Genomic DNA, 17051 nt, shown 5'->3' with positions numbered 1-17051 from the left:
AAATAGAAACTGATGGGCATTTATAATTCCATAGCATAGACAGCTAACTCTTTAATAACATTTTTGAACTGTCAATCAAACTGTGAGCTTACAATGTAATAATGATCAGTTGTGGAAAACTGGTATAATGATAGCACTGCAGGACTTTTTTTCCTCTTCTCTCTCTAGCACAAGCATGTACTTCTTTCTTCCATTGTTAGGTATCTTGACAGCTTGACAGTTCTTATGGTAACATGGTGACTCAGTGGTTAGCACTGCTGCCTTGGGGACCTGGGTTCGATTCCAGTCTTGGGTGACTGTCTGTGTGGAATTTGCATATTCTCCCTGTGTCTGCGTGGGTTTCCTCCGGATGCTCCAAAATCCTCCCAGAGTCCAAAGATGTGCAAGTTAGGTGGATTGGCCATGCTAAATTGCCCATCGTGTACATGGGTGTGCAGGCTAGATGGGTTAGCCATTGGAAATGCAGGTTTACAGGGAGAGGGATGGGTCAGGGTGGGATTGTCTTCGGACAGTCAGTGCAGACTCAATGAGCTGAAAGGCCTGCTTCCACACTGTAGGAATTCCAAGATATGGACCTTAACTGACCTTCAAAAGCATTTATAGACTCCTACACTATGGGATAAGACTTTCAGCAGTGTATTGAAATAACTTTGCTGAGAAAAGGTTTCCCACATTTATGAATAAGGTCCTGTACCATTCTTCCACTCCACCCCTCAACAAAAATGGAATCTGTTGCAAACAGAAGAGTGATTTTTGGTTGTGCACCCCACCTTCCAATTTCAAAGGTGCCTGGAGTTCCTTGACTCTGCAAAAATCTGTTGCCTTGTCTCTGCAACTCATTGAAGGTTACATTTTGGTAACTTTTTAATACCATTACTTGGTTAAAAAGTTTGGATGGTGTACGTTAGTTGAGGGAAGTACTTGGAGAATGATACCATCATGGAAACATTAAATTTAAAAAAACACTGCCATTCATGGTAGTCCACAAGTGATCACAGATTTTATTTGCACACCTCCTTTACATTATAAATGTGAGTGGAAGTAGGATGTGATTTTACCATTCAAGTTCTATATCACTGATTCCGAATTTTTGCAATCCCTCCCATCAATCTTTTTTTTTATTGTCACAATGGTGGTAAAGTGTGAACTCTTGACTTTTGAATTCCATCAGGGCGGAAGTGGGTACTACAGATGCTGGAGATTAGAGTCAAGATTGGAGTGGTGCTGGAAAAGCACAGAGGGCAGGCAGCATCCGAGGAGCAGAAAAAATCGATGTTTCGGGCAAAAGCTTTTTGAAGGGCTTTTGCCCGAAACGTCGATTTTCCTGCTTCTCGGATGCTGCCTGACCTATTATGATTTTGCAGCACCTCTCTACTCTTGAATTTCATCATCTCATTTTAATACTTGGGACCGTCATGAACTGAAATGGTTTTAAAAAGGGAAAAACACTGACAATCCACCTAACTTGCTCCACAGTAATCACCTGACCATAGGTTGGCCAAGCTTAATGAAAACAAGGTGAAATAAACAGAGACAATCAGAAAAAAAATTAGCATTTCATCAAAAGGCATGAAACAAGTCAGTTTGAAAAGGCCTATGTCTCCTCCTATTTTGATTTAGACTTTTTAATGGTAATTTTCACATATTGGAAAAGAATCCTTGCTTACAATTAGCAAAAAAAAAGAATGTTAATTTTCACAGACAGCATATACAAAACAACTTGTAATCCAAGGAACTGCTTTTGCCAGAGCAGGGGAGATGGATTTATGACTGCATAACAGAACTTTGAGAAGTTGTCTCTCTCTTGTTTCTCAGGAGGGAAAACGCTCAGTGAGAACACAAACTGGAGAGAAATATCTTAAAGATAATTGCAATATCCACTACTATTGTTATTCCAGGTCACCACTAATTAACTTTGGTCTCAGGTTAAAACCTTATAGCTCAAGGACATCTTAGGGAGTTTAAAATTGTATGTTTTTTATACTGAACACTTTCCCTTTAGCTTTGTATCAATGTGTACGTATTTGATGTCTGTCTTTTTATTTTTAATCAGGTCAAGCAACTAATAAAATTGCTCTGTCTTTCACTCAAGAAAACCTTAAGTTTGATTTCTTACTCCTACAGTAAAACAGATAAACTACATTTCAATTGGAGAGATGTATGGCTGCATGCTAATAGGAACTTTAAATACTTGCATGGCCAAAAAGAGATGGAAAAAATTGCAGTCAATTGACCCATCCCCACCTTGTTACATTACATAATAAAGTTATGGCCCATATTTGATTGTGAACCAATAACTTGCTTTAGAAAAAGAACTACTAGGGTTATACATCAATGTTAAATATGTACTAATTAATCTGGAATATTTAGAACATCAGTGATCACTGTGAGATAGAGCCTTGTACATTAAGAGAGCTGTTCAGGAAACATGGGATTCCCTTTTCATAGCACAGCTTTGTACTTTGTTATATGCACTAGACATGACCTACTGAGGTTGTCTTAGACATACTATAGCAGAGAACTGATTCATTTTATGGCTTTAATCAATGACTGGTAAATCGGCTTAATAATAATATGAAGGTATAGGGAGTTATCAATCAGGTATTCTGAGGGATGTTTCTGGAAGTCAGCCTGGAGGAGGAAATCACCTGTTTCCTCGGTACTTTGATGGAAATCATATATGTGTTTCACATATGACCTGCTGTCCTTCTTCACTCTTACTAGGATTGTTTTCTGAAAAGTGACTCCTGCAAAATTAGCACTGTTCATAGCTGGAGTGATTATTATCCTTGGCCTAGTTTCTTCAGGGTTGAAAGCCTGGACAGCTCCATTGCCTGAGTAAGAGTAAGAAGGCCTCAGGCTAACTGGCAGCCATCTTGGTGAAAAGAGAGCATTCCAGGTCACTTTTTTGCTTGCATCATAATTACTAGGCGCCAGCTGAGTTTGGAAGCTTGTGCTGCGATCATCTCGAGCTGGGTTATTGATCACCCAGTGAGAACCCCAGGAACTTGACAAATAGTTTCTTGGTATAAATAGGCTACAATTGACATTAAAATATTTGGCAAACACCAGGGGGCTAGTAGAATGAAACTGGAAAGCAAGGAAAAACAAATTATGAACTGAATTGTAATGTTCATTCATGACGGAGGACTGCTTCTGAATTTGGAACAGGCTTTGGGGGCTGATCATAGTATAACGAATTAACTTAAGGACTGTTTCTGTCACCAGAATATCGGGCTGATTTTTCTTAATCCACTCTTCAACTCCATAGTAAATCTCTAGTTCGTTCTCCACAACCAGATCAGAGCGTTGAAGCAATGAGATCATCAAGTCATCACTAATGGTTTGCCACTCTTTGCTGTGAATGACAGTGGACATATTCCAAGCCAGGAACCGCATGCAACTCTCCTGCAGGTTTTTGTCTCCTATTCTGAGTGAATAGTGGTACCAGCTGACCACGTGCCCCCGGGGAGATGCACTGGCAAGTTGTTTGCTCATATACTCAATAATGCCATGCTGTAGGGCAGTGACATGGTACTTGCTGGCTAATTTATGTAGAGGGACAACTTGACTCAAAAGGATGGTTATTTTGCCACAGTACAGGTATCTGGAAAACAAAACAGAGTTTTCACATAGTATGTTTGTTTCTGTTTATTTTTGCTAAACTGTATTGCCATGAAATAGATTTTCATTTGAAGAGAAACAACATTTTAATGTTTCTGTTAGTCTTTCATACAATCAACATACACATGAACTGAAAAATAATCATTTTGATGAATAATTTCAAAGTTCTGGCTTCCTTTCATGATTTCAATGTTGTAAATGTCTTTAATATTCAGCTCTGATCCTTTGGCTGTTCTCTACAGGCAGAGTACTTACTGTACCCAAACAGCTGGTGTTGGAAAGATCAAAGCGTCTAATATTAGATTTGATTCCATGAGAGCAAAATCAGGATTGTTTAACAAAGACTTATACTAACAACAAATTTAAGATTATCAGTCGAGCTCACAATGTGGATTTCTTACACCTACGAGAAGCCACATATATTCACACCCAGGATCTATCCTTTGCAAAGAGAAATAACTAGTCCAAGCATTGCAACTTTTGAAACCAAATTTTGGAGGAAGGTCATTCTCTATTGCATTCCCCATGGCAATGCCTTGACCGATCAGATTTGATTTCGTTTGACTTTAAATAAAAGATGGCAGCTAATTGTTCCCTAGTGTATTCTCCATGGTAGTGTCTCTACCAATCAGAGTCCATTTGTCAACTAATCAGCTCTTTCTTCTCACGCAGTATAAATTTTTGCTCCTTTTAGATTGGGGTTTCTTGCAATTCTGACCTGATGAATGCAAGACAAAAAACATTGACCGAATATGTATTTTTTCAGTTATACTTGTAGAATTTCTACAGTGGGCTAGCTGGCTATTTAGCCCATCGAGTCCACAACAATCCTCTGAAGAGGACTCCACTCAGACCCACCTCCCAACCCTATCCCTGTTTTTCCAATGGCTAATCCACCTAACCTGCACATCTTTGCTCTGGGGGAGGAAACCGGAGCACCTGGAGGAAACCCACGCAGAAATGCGGACAATATGCAAACTCCATACAGACAGTCACCCAAGGCTGGAATCAAACTTGGGACCTTGTGAGGCAGCAGTTCCAACCACTGAGCCACCATGCTCCTACTTGATTTCTGTATCACCAAGTGACTATTTACTACATAATAAACTGATCCAGCTTTCATTTTGCTAAGTTTAGTGATTTGCTCGAGGAAGCATTTATATTGTGAAGCTGTTAATGATTGATTGAGCAAGTGTCTCAGATAATATGAAAGAGCATGAAGTCTTGTGGCAGGGTGGTAGTATCCCCACTTGCTCCAAAGGTGTGCTATAATATCTCTGAACGGTTTGACTGGAAAATGCCTGAAGTCAGTAGAAAAGGTTTTAGTAGTGCATTGGTAGTGCCCCTACCTCTGAGCCAGGAGGTGCATAACAATATCTCTGAACAAGTTGATTAGGAAACAAAATGAAGTCAGTGGATTGGTGATACAAGGCAGCATTATTGGTGGGATAGGGGTAAAAATCAATGGTTGGGAAGGGAAAGCATCCATGTATTTTTAATATGGGTTCAGCAGCAACATTTCTGTTCCACATTCAGCTATGTATGGGGTTTTGCTGACAGACAGTATCATGCTATGCAGAAGAGCTCAATACATGGTGACTGCAATCAGGAGTTTTGTTCAAAAATCTACACTGGGCCCTAAAAGTATCTTAAGTCCCTGTTTAAATAAATTACCCCACACCTAGGTTATTTCCAATGTGCACGCTCAATGCCACAAGTGGTTCAGCTACAACTAGGAAATACTGCAAGCTTCTTTACCCACCATATTGCAAGAACTTAGTATCCAAAATACAACATCAATCAGTTGCAGTATTTATAAGCATGTAACTTTCAACATTTCAGTCAGTTAGTTCTGGCCAGCCTGAATTTCATAAGAACAATTACAGTGGATAAAATGTTTGCGCATTCTGGTTTTTTATTTCAGTACAGCATCACAAGGACACTGCTACATGAGTTAACTACCTGATCAAAGTCTCGAAAAGTGCGGCACATTCAGCAGTTTCCCGTAAAACGAGTGTAGTAACACTGTGATTCAGCAAGAGGTCCTCAAAGACATCGCTTTGCAGGATGAGAAGGAGATGATGAGTGTGGAACACTTTCACTTCATCTGAGTTCCCTGTGTACACTTTCAGCATTATGTCACTCGAGTTGGAGTTAAACAGCAAATCCTGGAGGTGATTGATAAGCATCAACGAATGATTGATTGTTGCCATGGAGTTTTCATTTAGATCTATTGTCTGAGCTAAGGAGGAAAGAACAACAATGGAAAATAAATTATTTTTGAAAAACAAACAGATTCTGCAACATTGATTTTATCATGATGCTGTTTAATTCAACTTATGAGTAATGGAGGAGACAAGCCACAGACACAAACCAAACACAATGCCCTTAGTGATAGTTGTGAGTGGTCAATATGCCAAATTAGTCCAAATGTGTTTTGATCTCTTTTAACAATTTCTCCTAATTGTTACTGGAAGTCCCTTTGACTTTTACATCAGAAATACAAAAGAAATGATTTTGACAGGTAAATTTATACATATAACCTTTCCTAGAGTAATAATATTTGATCAGAGTAAGGCCACTTGATCCTCTTGTGTGCTATTGGTCTGTTCCTGCTGGCCTAACTTCAACCACCTAATCATATATTTTTAAAAGAATTAAGTCTATTTTACGACAACCTCACCCTGTAAAGTTAAACCATCCATGCTCCTGGTGTACTTTTGAGCACAGAATTCGATGGGTCTTACTGCATTTTCAGTCCATTAAACTACAAGAGGAAAATAAGTTTAGAAAAGCTGCCATTTGACTTTTTTACTTGAAATTAGTCCAAGGTCAAATCAAATTGAAAGGCTTCCTCCTCACGGATTTTACAGAAGAATGTGTTTGAGGGTTTTAAACTCAACACATAGCAGTGGAGGCAATGGCTGAGTGATATTATTGCTAAATTGTTCATCCAGAAACCCTGATAATGTTCTGGAGACCTGAATACAAATCCTGCTATGGCAGATGGAATTTGAATTCAATTTTTTAAAAAATCTGGAAATAAGATCTTAATAATGACCATGAGCCCATTGCTGATAATTGGGAAAAACCCATCTGGTTCACTAATGTCCTTTAAGGAAGGAATCTGCCATTCTTACCTGGTCTGGCCTACATGTCATTCCAGACCCACAGCAAAGTGGTTGATTCTTAACTGTCCTCTGGACAATTAGAGGTAGACAATAAATGCTGACCCATCCAGCAATGCCCAAGTCCCATAAATGACTTTTAATGATTAAATTACTTTTAAAAAAATTCCAATTTAATTGTACAAAATTGTAAAAGAGCAGCAATTAATGAATCTTGTCCACAGGCAAATAATGGGTTGACAATGGAGTTGGATTTCTATTTGAAGTATTTGGGACAATATGTAACAAGTAGGACCTTTTAAATTTCTCCTTCAAAGAGATTAGCATTCTTTGTTTCAGGATTCTACTCTGAATGTAGAAAATGGACTAGGGATATGAATTATGATTGATGAAATGTGAAAATACAAATCAGCTCTCCCAAGTCCCAATCGACCTGAGATTCTTGGTGTTATTATTGAGCAAGAAGGAAAAAAGCACAATGTGTCAGGGAAAATAATGGTTTAATTCAGACAGACCCCAAATGGGTGAGAAGGCATTACATGCTGTTGACGCTGAGTTTAAATTTTATTTAGAGCTGAGCTGTTAAATATTCATTGATCTGAAGGAATATCTTTGAATCTATGTAAGTCTGAGCAGCTGGGAATTTAAATAGTGAATACTTCAGGTCTTTCAGTCCTTTCTGACAGAATCTTTTAGCTTTTGGTCTATTTCAGAAAATCTGGCTCATTTGTGCTGGTCTCGCCGCAATGAGTGTTGAATCAGGATGTCATGCTGATTTGAATATCCAAAGAAACCCTTATGCTTGCAGACCACAAACTTGAATAACGTCAACCTCATTTGTGCTGAAAACTGATTTACACATCAGCCCACATATAGCTGAGAAATGCCATTTACACAAAGCTACATTGCCACTGAGATTTTTATTGTGATCAGTAGCAGTGCGCTTGGCAACGTAGATACTTAATAAGCAGCAAGAAAAGAACAATTTAAATCCTTTTAACTTTTGAGATGCAAAATAGAAAGGTTTGGACTGACTTTCATGTGACTTGTTTCTCATTTCTTTGCTGCTCACACTTCAGTTTTCAATCATTATACATCAGGTTGAAGAACCAACATAACATGAAGATTCTTCTGCCTAACCGGGAGGTGGTGAGTTTGGAGGTGGGAAGGGCATTTAATCAGGTAGGACCCCATCTCCTTCCAGCCTCTCCCTTGCAGGGGGGAAGCCCATAATTTACCTCAGCACCAACTGAAACCCTTAAATGGCCAGTTAAAGACCATAAGTGGCCTACTGTCATTGTGATTAACCCAGCTGTGGGGGTGAGCTTGTTGCCACTTGGCATTCATCGTAGCTGCTGGATCAAAGAACTGGACATCAGGCAGAGCTTGCCCGGTGGAAACCACTTCTTTGCCTTTGTCCAACCTCCTCGTTCCTCTGTCCCTGAACCCCAATCCTAGAAACACCACCTTTCTCCCTCCATCCCTGACACTCAATGATTGTTTGGGACTCTGGGATTACTGTCAGAACTGGGGCCACAGTTTCCTCCGTGGCATTGCTGAGTGCAAGAGCTGCAAGCATCTGCTTGGATGACAGCTCATAGTAGGACAGATTTCTGCCCCCACCACGGGGTCTTAAGGCCCACCCATAGCTTCACTGCATGGCTTGGTGGACTTTGGCTGGGAGATGCAGCACAAGTCTTTTGACAGCTCTCCAGCTGGCAGTCAAGACCCTTGATACCTCAGCAAGATTCTATTGCTTATGACTTACCAGGATCAGCAAGATCCAGTTCATCTCTCTGAGCTGGTACAGTCATAGAGTAATATAGCATGGAAACAGGGCCTTCGGCCCAAACTGGTCCATGCTGACTATAGTGTCCACTTATCTAGTTCTAATTGCTTGCATTTGCTCCATATCCCTGTAAACCCTACCCATCCAACCAAGGGTGGCACGGTGGCTCAGTGGTTAGCACTGCTGTCATGCAGCACCAGGGTCCCCAGTTCAATTCCAGCCTTGGGTGACTGTGTGGAGTTTGCATGTTCTCCTCGTGTCTGCGTGGGTTTCCTCTGGGTATTCCAGTTTCCTCCCACATTCCAAAGATGTGTAGGTTAAGTGAATTGTCCATAGTGTTAGGTGCACTAGTCGGGATGGGTTACACTTCGGAGGGTCGGTGTGAACTTGTTGGGTGGAAGGGCCTGTTTCCACACTGTAGGGAATCTAATCAAAACATAATCTAGTTGGAGCACCAGTGCACAGAACTCTGAACAATTCCTGCATGCAATACTCTCTCAAGTCGCATCTGGACTTCCTTCTACATTATGTTTCTATAGATCTGTATGCAGCTGAGATTCTCTTTCTCCTGCTCTAAGCATCTGTGAGATAATCAAAGAAGGAACTGGGATATCCAAAATGGTGGATGCATGTTGTAGGAAAAATTCTATATGCAGCATATTTGTGATGTTAAAAGAAGACACTAAACAAAATAATGGTAACAATTGTTACTTTATTTGGTGTTCATAACTATGTTAATTGTAGATGTTTTTCAAGCCTGAATTTAGACTCGTGATTTAGGGTCATAGAGATGTACAGCATGGAAACAGACCCTTCGATCCAACCCATCCATGCTGAACAGATATCCCCACCAAATTGAGTCCCACCTGCCAGCACCTGGCCCATATCCCTCCAAACCCCACCTATTCATGTCCAAAATTTGATTTAAGGAGGCATGTTTATGTAATGAATGACTAGAAAATCCTTCAATTAGTACACGGGGAGGATGGGGAGAAGACCCTGGACCTGACTCCTGGAGCTCTGACTGCCGCAGCAGTAGGGGCTCTATGTACAGTTGTAAGGGCTCCGTGTACAGCAGTAAGGGCACAATGTACAGCAGTAAGGGCTCTATGTACAGCTGTAAGGGCTCTGTGTACAGCTGTAAGGGCTCCGTGTACAGCAGTAAGGGCACAATGTACAGCAGTAAGGGCTCTGTGTACAGCTGTAAGGGCTCTGTGTACAGCTGTAAGGGCTCTATGTACAGCTGTAAGGGCTCCGTGTACAGCAGTAAGGGCACAATGTACAGCAGTAAGGGCTCTATGTACAGCTGTAAGGGCTCTGTGTACAGCTGTAAGGGCTCCGTGTACAGCAGTAAGGGCACAATGTACAGCAGTAAGGGCTCTGTGTACAGCTGTAAGGGCTCTATGTACAGCTGTAAGGGCTCTATGTACAGCTGTAAGGGCTCTGTGTACAGCAGTAAGGGCTCTATGTACAGCTGTAAAGGCTCTATGTACAGCTGTAAGGGCTCTGTGTACAGCTGTGAGGGCTCTGTGTACAGCTGTGAGGGCTCTATGTACAGCGGTAAGGGCTCTATGTACAGCTGTAAAGGCTCTATGTACAGCTGTAAGGGCTCTATGTACAGCTGTAAAGGCTCTATGTACAGCTGTAAGGGCTCTGTGTACAGCTGTAAAGGCTCTATGTACAGCTGTAAGGGCTCTGTGTACAGCAGTAAGGGTTCTATGTACAGCTGTAAGGGCTCTATGTACAGCTGTAAAGGCTCTATGTACAGCAGTAAGGGCTCTATGTACAGCTGTAAAGGCTCTATGTACAGCTGTAAGGGCTCTATGTACAGCTGTAAGGGCTCTATGTACAGCAGTAAGGGCTCTATGTACAGCAGTAAGGGCTCTATGTACAGCTGTAAAGGCTCTATGTACAGCTGTAAGGGCTCTGTGTACAGCTGTGAGGGCTCTGTGTACAGCTGTGAGGGCTCTATGTACAGCAGTAAGGGCTCTATGTACAGCTGTAAAGGCTCTATGTACAGCTGTAAGGGCTCTATGTACAGCTGTAAAGGCTCTATGTACAGCAGTAAGGGCTCTGTGTACAGCTGTAAAGGTTCTATGTACAGCTGTAAGGGCTCTGTGTACAGCAGTAAGGGTTCTATGTACAGCTGTAAGGGCTCTATGTACAGCTGTAAAGGCTCTATGTACAGCAGTAAGGGCTCTATGTACAGCTGTAAAGGCTCTATGTACAGCTGTAAGGGCTCTATGTACAGCTGTAAAGGCTCTATGTACAGCTGTAAGGGCTCTGTGTACAGCAGTAAGGGTTCTATGTACAGCTGTAAGGGCTCTATGTACAGCTGTAAGGGTTCTGTGTACAGCTGTGAGGGCTCTGTGTACAGCTGTAAGGGCTCTATGTACATCTGTGAGGGCTCTATGTACAGCTGTAAAGGCTCTATGTACAGCTGTAAGGGCTCTGTGTACAGCTGTAAGGGCTCTATGTACAGCTGTAAGGGCTCTGTGTACAGCAGTATGGGTTCTATGTACAGCAGTAAGGGCTCTGTGTACAGCTGTAAAGGCTCTATGTACAGCTGTAAGGGCTCTGTGTACAGCTGTAAGGGCTCTGTGTACAGCTGTAAGGGCTCTTGTACAGCTGTGAGGGCTCTATGTACAGCTGTAAAGGCTCTATGTACAGCTGTAAGGGCTCTATGTACAACTGTAAAGGCTCTATGTACAGCTGTAAGGGCTCTGTGTACAGCAGTAAGGGTTCTATGTACAGTTGTAAGGGCTCTGTGTACAGCTGTGAGGGCTCTATGTACAGCTGTAAAGGCTCTATGTACAGCTGTAAGGGCTCTGTGTACAGCTGTAAAGGCTCTATGTACAGCTGTGAGGGCTCTATGTACAGCTGTAAAGGCTCTATGTACAGCTCTAAGGGCTCTGTGTACAGCAGTAAGGGCTCTGTGTACAGCAGTATGGGTTCTATGTACAGCAGTAAGGGCTCTGTGTACAGCTGTAAAGGCTCTATGTACAGCTGTAAGGGCTCTGTGTACAGCTGTAAGGGCTCTGTGTACAGCTGTAAGGGCTCTGTGTACAGCTGTGAGGCCTCTGTGTACAGCTGTAAAGGCTCTATGTACAGCTGTAAAGGCTCTATGTACAGCTGTAAGGGCTCTGTGTACAGCAGTAAGGGTTCTATGTACAGTTGTAAGGGCTCTGTGTACAGCTGTAAGGGCTCTATGTACAGCAGCAAGGGCTCTGTGTACAGCTGTGAGGGCTCTGTGTACAGCAGTAAGGGCTCTGTATACAGTTGTAAGGGCTCTGTGTACAGCAGTAAGGGCTCTATGTACAGCAGTAAGGGCTCTGTGTACAGCTGTAAGGACTCTGTGTACAGCTGTGAGGGCTCTGTGTACAGCTGTAAGGGCTCTATGTATAGCTGTAAGGACTCTGTGTACAGCTGTGAGGGCTCTGTGTACAGCTGTAAGGGCTCTATGTATAGCTGTAAGGGCTCTGTGTACAGCAGTAAGGGCTCTGTGTACAGCTGAAAGGCTTCTGTGTACAGTTGTAAGGGCTCTATGTACAGCTGTAAAGGCTCTATGTACAGCTGTAAGGGCTCTGTGTACAGCTGTAAGTCTCTGTGTACAGCTGTAAGGGTTCTGTTATATGTACAGGAAGATTGTACTATTATATGTCATTCTCTACAGTGACCTATTGATAAGTCCCTACCTGCAGCATTGTTTTAAATTTGATTCACACCGACTGATTATCAGCTATGTTTTATATATAAATAAACAAAAAATGTTCAGCGAGAAATGTTCAGCAGTTCAAACCGCATTGATAGAAAGAGAAACAATATCAGCAGCCTGTATTGTTGGCCCTGATACTGTAAGGGGAGCGTTTGTAAACAGGGAGGGATTAAAATGGGATTTTAGAACTTTCTTACAGTCAACATTCCTCTCTGACAGGGTCCTGTCTTGGACCCGATCTGACTGATAGGCTTGAACTTGCATTGGGAAAAACACTTAGCAGCAAGCTGTGGACAGAGGAATCCAATCTCTGATCCAGGCTTGGTCTATCCTCTACACGAAGGTTGGTGATCCAATCTGGATTGAGAAGATCCAGGATGGGGGTGATCTAGTTGGGTTAAGAGTCGGTTTCATGGGAAGTAAGTGAAGTAGTTGGGGGTTGGGGGCTGAGAGGAGGTCCGGAATGAACCAGTGCTGTGCACATTTTGTTTTCCTCAGCTTCTCAGTCTCTCTTGAGCTCAAGTAACCCAGGCAACAGCCTTCAACCTGTAAAACAGTTTCAATACAAGGTTCCCAAACTTATTCAAACATTTAAATATCCCCCCGTGCTCTACCTGGGGTTGGGCTGGTTGTCTTGCTCCTCCCATTCATCCTCCAAAACAAAGAGAAGTAGGTGAATGTTTGAAGTTAAAAATCACACAACACCAGGTTATAGTGCAACAGGTTTAACTGGAAGCACTAGCTTTCGGAGCGCTGCTCCTTTATCAAGTGGTTATGGAGTATAAGATCATAGGACACAGAATTTATAGCAAAAGTTTACAGTGTGATGTAACTGAAATTATATATTGAAAAAGACTTGGATTGTTTGTTAAGACTCTCATCTGTTAGAATGCTCCAAATCATTGGTGGTTTTTTAACTTAATGTGACCTGATCCCAAATTCGCTGGCTTGTTTTGGGTGAACACTTTTCCCGCTGACTCCGCTTTTTTTCTCTCCTCACACACAGTATGCCTCACAGTATTCAGTGCTTTCTGTTTATATTTCATACCTCCGATATCCACAGCTCCATCTTTTTGTTGATGTGCTGTTCATCATTGCCCATAAAGCTCTTCAACTGGCATGTGCCACCCATGCACTACTTCAGAAATTATTCCAATGGACAATTGAAGTTTACCTCCTTCCCCAAAATCAGAAACTTCTCCCTATTGGACACCCGAAAATCTATCGATTTTCCCAAACCTAGGTTAGAACCCCCATTCCTGGGGTAAACTCACTTCTAGCCCAGTAAGGCGATTGTCTGACTGTCACTTTGCGTCTCAATTTACTCCAAAGAATCACCTCTGGGGAAGATATACTGGAAGGGCCGCTATGACTTTCATCACCATCATCATAGTCCCTCATTTCTTTTGTCCCTTTGGCATTCTTTTCCTCCTCAGTCAAAGGCGATGCCCATACAGTTGCATCCTCTGGCGTCACTGTGATGCCAATGCTATTGTTCTGTTCAGGAATTGCACTGTTGGTTTCTAACTGGGAAGGGAATACTCCTGATGGCTTGCTGGAACCTACAGAAAACATGAGGAACATTTTGAAAAGTGAACTCCAATTTCTGGCAGTAATATTCAATGACTTACAAGAAAAGATGATGTAGGTTTGAGTTGAGAACTTATCTTTACAGTTGCAAATTCGTATAGGAGATGCAAATTCATATAGGAGTTTGATTTCTGCCTTTGGCTGCCTTACAATGAAACTGGATAGGGCTCATGTGCACATTTCAAGTCAATACTTTAGTAGATTGGGTTAAAAACCATGCATCTTTTCTCATTGTACGCCATTTACAATTACGAGCCTTTGAAGATATCAACATTTGTGATAGCTCATAAACATATCAAGCAAACAATCTCAATTGAAGATGACATCAGATAATAACGTGTACTTACTTTCAAGAGTTCCACCCACTTCATTATATCCCATTTGAAATGTGATTCCTTCAGTCATCAGTTAGGATGGTATCCCCTTAGTCTGTTGTAACTGTTCACCAATGCCTTGAGCAGTGTCAGGAACTTGCTCACACTTTTACATCAGTTCATAGCTGCCATTCCTTTATAGTCAAGTTCCTTTATCGTCTTCTAACTGGCTTCCAAACTTCTACATTGACGAGTTTGAATGGAAGCTTCTTGCTGTCAGACTTTTTCCTTCTTTCATTGTGTCTCAAGAAAAGCAAATCTTTGTATATTCATAGGAACCATTTTAACAGTTTACCCTCCTTTCGTTGCGAGGAAAGGCCCATTTCTGACATCCAGCCATCTTCTTCCTAGTGGACATTTCTGGGTACAATTCACAGCTTTTACTCAAACTGTTATTAGTTTCTTGAGTTAGTTTTAAAGGATACACTTCAAAATAACTGGAATCTTATCTTTGAAAGGTATAACAAATGGAGAAAGTGATCTCAATGCCTAATCAAAAGAAGACCATTTCTAGAGTTGGTTTTCAAATTTGGGTAGATATGCCCTACTTTCTTCAGACCACAGTAGAAAAGAATACAACGAAATAATGGGACAAATGTAAACAAATAATCTTCAGCAGTTGGTACAAAATTGTACATTCATGTAAAAGAGAGTACATAGCTCGAGTCATTGTTTATAAAGGAGCATTCACATGAAATGTTAACTCTGCTTCTCACTTCAGATGCTTCTTGAACTGCTGGGATTTTCCACCTTTTCCCAGCATCTATGTACAATATATGTTCTTAAAATTGTGGCCTTCTGCTAGCCGACTACTATTCTAAAATTCCATTGTGGTAATACTGACATTGAATACAGTAGAGAAAGAGGCCATTAGCATTGTTATTCGTTTCAAAGCAGATTAGAGTTTATACAATACTAGACTGCCAGGTTGTCAATCTTTAGGACTGATAATTTAAAAGTTGCTGCTGCCAAGTTCTTTGCAAAAGCAGTTCCTGCTTCGGTTACAAACACATTAGGAAATAACAACTGCAACATGGATATTTGAGGCTGGAGCTATGTTAAAATGCAGCCATTAATTTATGTTGGAAACTGTGATTAGCTCCAATTGTGGTGGCGCAGTGGTTAGCACTGCTATCTCACAGCGCCAGGGACCCAGATTCAATTCCAGCCTTGGGTGACTGTGTGGAGTTTGTACATTCTCCCTGTATCTGTGTGGTTTTCCTCCTGCAGGCCAGGTAGATTGGTTATGCTAAATTGCCCATAGTGTTCAGAGATGTGTATGTTAGGTGCATTGATCAGTGGTAAATATAAGGTAGGAATGAGTATGGACCTTCTTCGGAGGGTTGGTATGGATTTGTTGGGCTGAAGGGCCTGTTTCCACACTGTTGGGATTCAGTCTATCTATGATTCGAGCCTCAGGTACCAAGAGGAAAAGGGCCAATATTTATTTTAGTGGCTGTCAGAATTGCCTGGAAAGTCATACAATCCAGTTTCATACATTTCTTTGAATTGTCCAAAGGGTGCTAGACATTAGTCTCTGGATTTGAAATGCACTATATCCATTTTATTGCTATGAAATAGGTCAAATTTCTTTGGTTTAAAATCTTGTCATCAATATTGTGCTGTTTTAATTGGACGTAAAGGACAGTTAATGTTAAGCTCATATGTTTGCACTGAAATTTTGAAAATTGTCAGTTTGAAAGTTTCAAACTAGATGAAAAAGTAGTAGTATACTGCAATTGGGACAGTAATATTAACTGTTAGATTGACAATCTCATTACATAATGAGGTACATTGAAACACAAGAATAAATTTACTGAATTAACAAGACCACAACCTAAGTGCAGTTTTATCAGGAGTGACCTGATATCTTTAGCCAAATATAAATTAACTACAAATCGTACAACATGTGAATACTGTCACAGTTTTACACAAACTAAGACTTGATCATTCAGAAGGAGCTTCTAAGCAGACAAAACGTAACAGGACTTAAACAACATTTTGAAACTTTAGCCCTGCAAAATTAATCATTATCATTGAATTGGTTCAAGGAAGTGATGCATATTCAAGTAGCATCTTGTCTATTGTCATGATTTTGAAGTTGGTTTTTAAAGTTTAGAGCTCTCACTTTCTCAGGTACTCTTAAAGTCTTTCAAACTTCCATCATTTTTTTTCAACAAACAAATCAATGGTTCTAAGCTTTCTCCCAAAAAGAAAATATTGATTTAAATCCTATTTTGTTGTTGCAACACTGAAACCATATGCTGAACATTGCATTGCCATGAACAAGGCTAGATGTACAATCTTCTTCAGAGTACTCTACAAAGCAACAAAGGAATGACTCAAACTAGAGCAGAATATCTCCAAACATCATCCTTACCCCTTTTAGCGATTGCAATCAATAAAATCAAAGTTGCAAAGGAAAGAAGACAGCCCATTTTGCTCAGACTTTTACTGGAGAACATTGTCACTGTAAGTTTCGTCCAATGTTCTGGCAGAATAAAACCTCACACAGAATCCATCTGGATCACTGGACACTTAAGTAGGACACAGCTCCTTTTCAGCTGCCCCTCGCTTAAATGGCTTCTTTTATTGGTGGAATCTGGCCTTTGCTGCCATGGCAACTGGTTCGATTCTGATATCTGTTCATCGTTCCCTTGTGTTGGATGAATCTGCACAAAGGAATGTGGAAGAGAGTTTAAAAATCTGAATACATTCAGAGTGTAACGAAATGATAATTTTCTCTGTTTTCAAAGTTTGACAAATTAATAGGTGAGAAAAACAAAATGAGAGGAGAAAAGCTGAATGTAAATTAGCACAAAGGATAAGTG

General features: G+C 41.0%; 1 protein-coding gene across 2 annotated transcripts; it reads right to left on the bottom strand.

Moving 5' to 3' along the window:
* Positions 1–797: 797 nt before the first annotated feature.
* On the bottom strand, positions 798–16735 carry LOC122562230 (BTB domain containing 17b). 2 transcript variants are annotated; one of them, XM_043714945.2, is made up of 4 exons: positions 16601–16685; positions 13531–13818; positions 5587–5866; positions 798–3607 (listed from the first exon to the last, which is right to left on the bottom strand). In XM_043714945.2, the coding sequence occupies exons 1-4, from the start codon at positions 16683–16685 to the stop codon at positions 2527–2529; spliced, it is 1734 nt and encodes a 577-aa protein (XP_043570880.1). In that variant the 3' UTR covers positions 798–2526. The 2 variants fall into 2 exon arrangements, with proteins under 2 accessions (XP_043570880.1, XP_043570883.1); XM_043714948.2 differs by lacking the exon at positions 13531–13818 and having other exon boundaries at positions 16601–16735.
* Positions 16736–17051: the final 316 nt, after the last annotated feature.

The sequence above is a fragment of the Chiloscyllium plagiosum genome, unplaced genomic scaffold, assembly GCF_037043375.1.
Source record: "Chiloscyllium plagiosum isolate Xiang-an unplaced genomic scaffold, Cpla_swu_hap1 HiC_scaffold_25, whole genome shotgun sequence".
Lineage (NCBI taxonomy): Eukaryota > Metazoa > Chordata > Chondrichthyes > Orectolobiformes > Hemiscylliidae > Chiloscyllium > Chiloscyllium plagiosum.
This window is presented reverse-complemented; position numbering and strand designations above follow the sequence as displayed.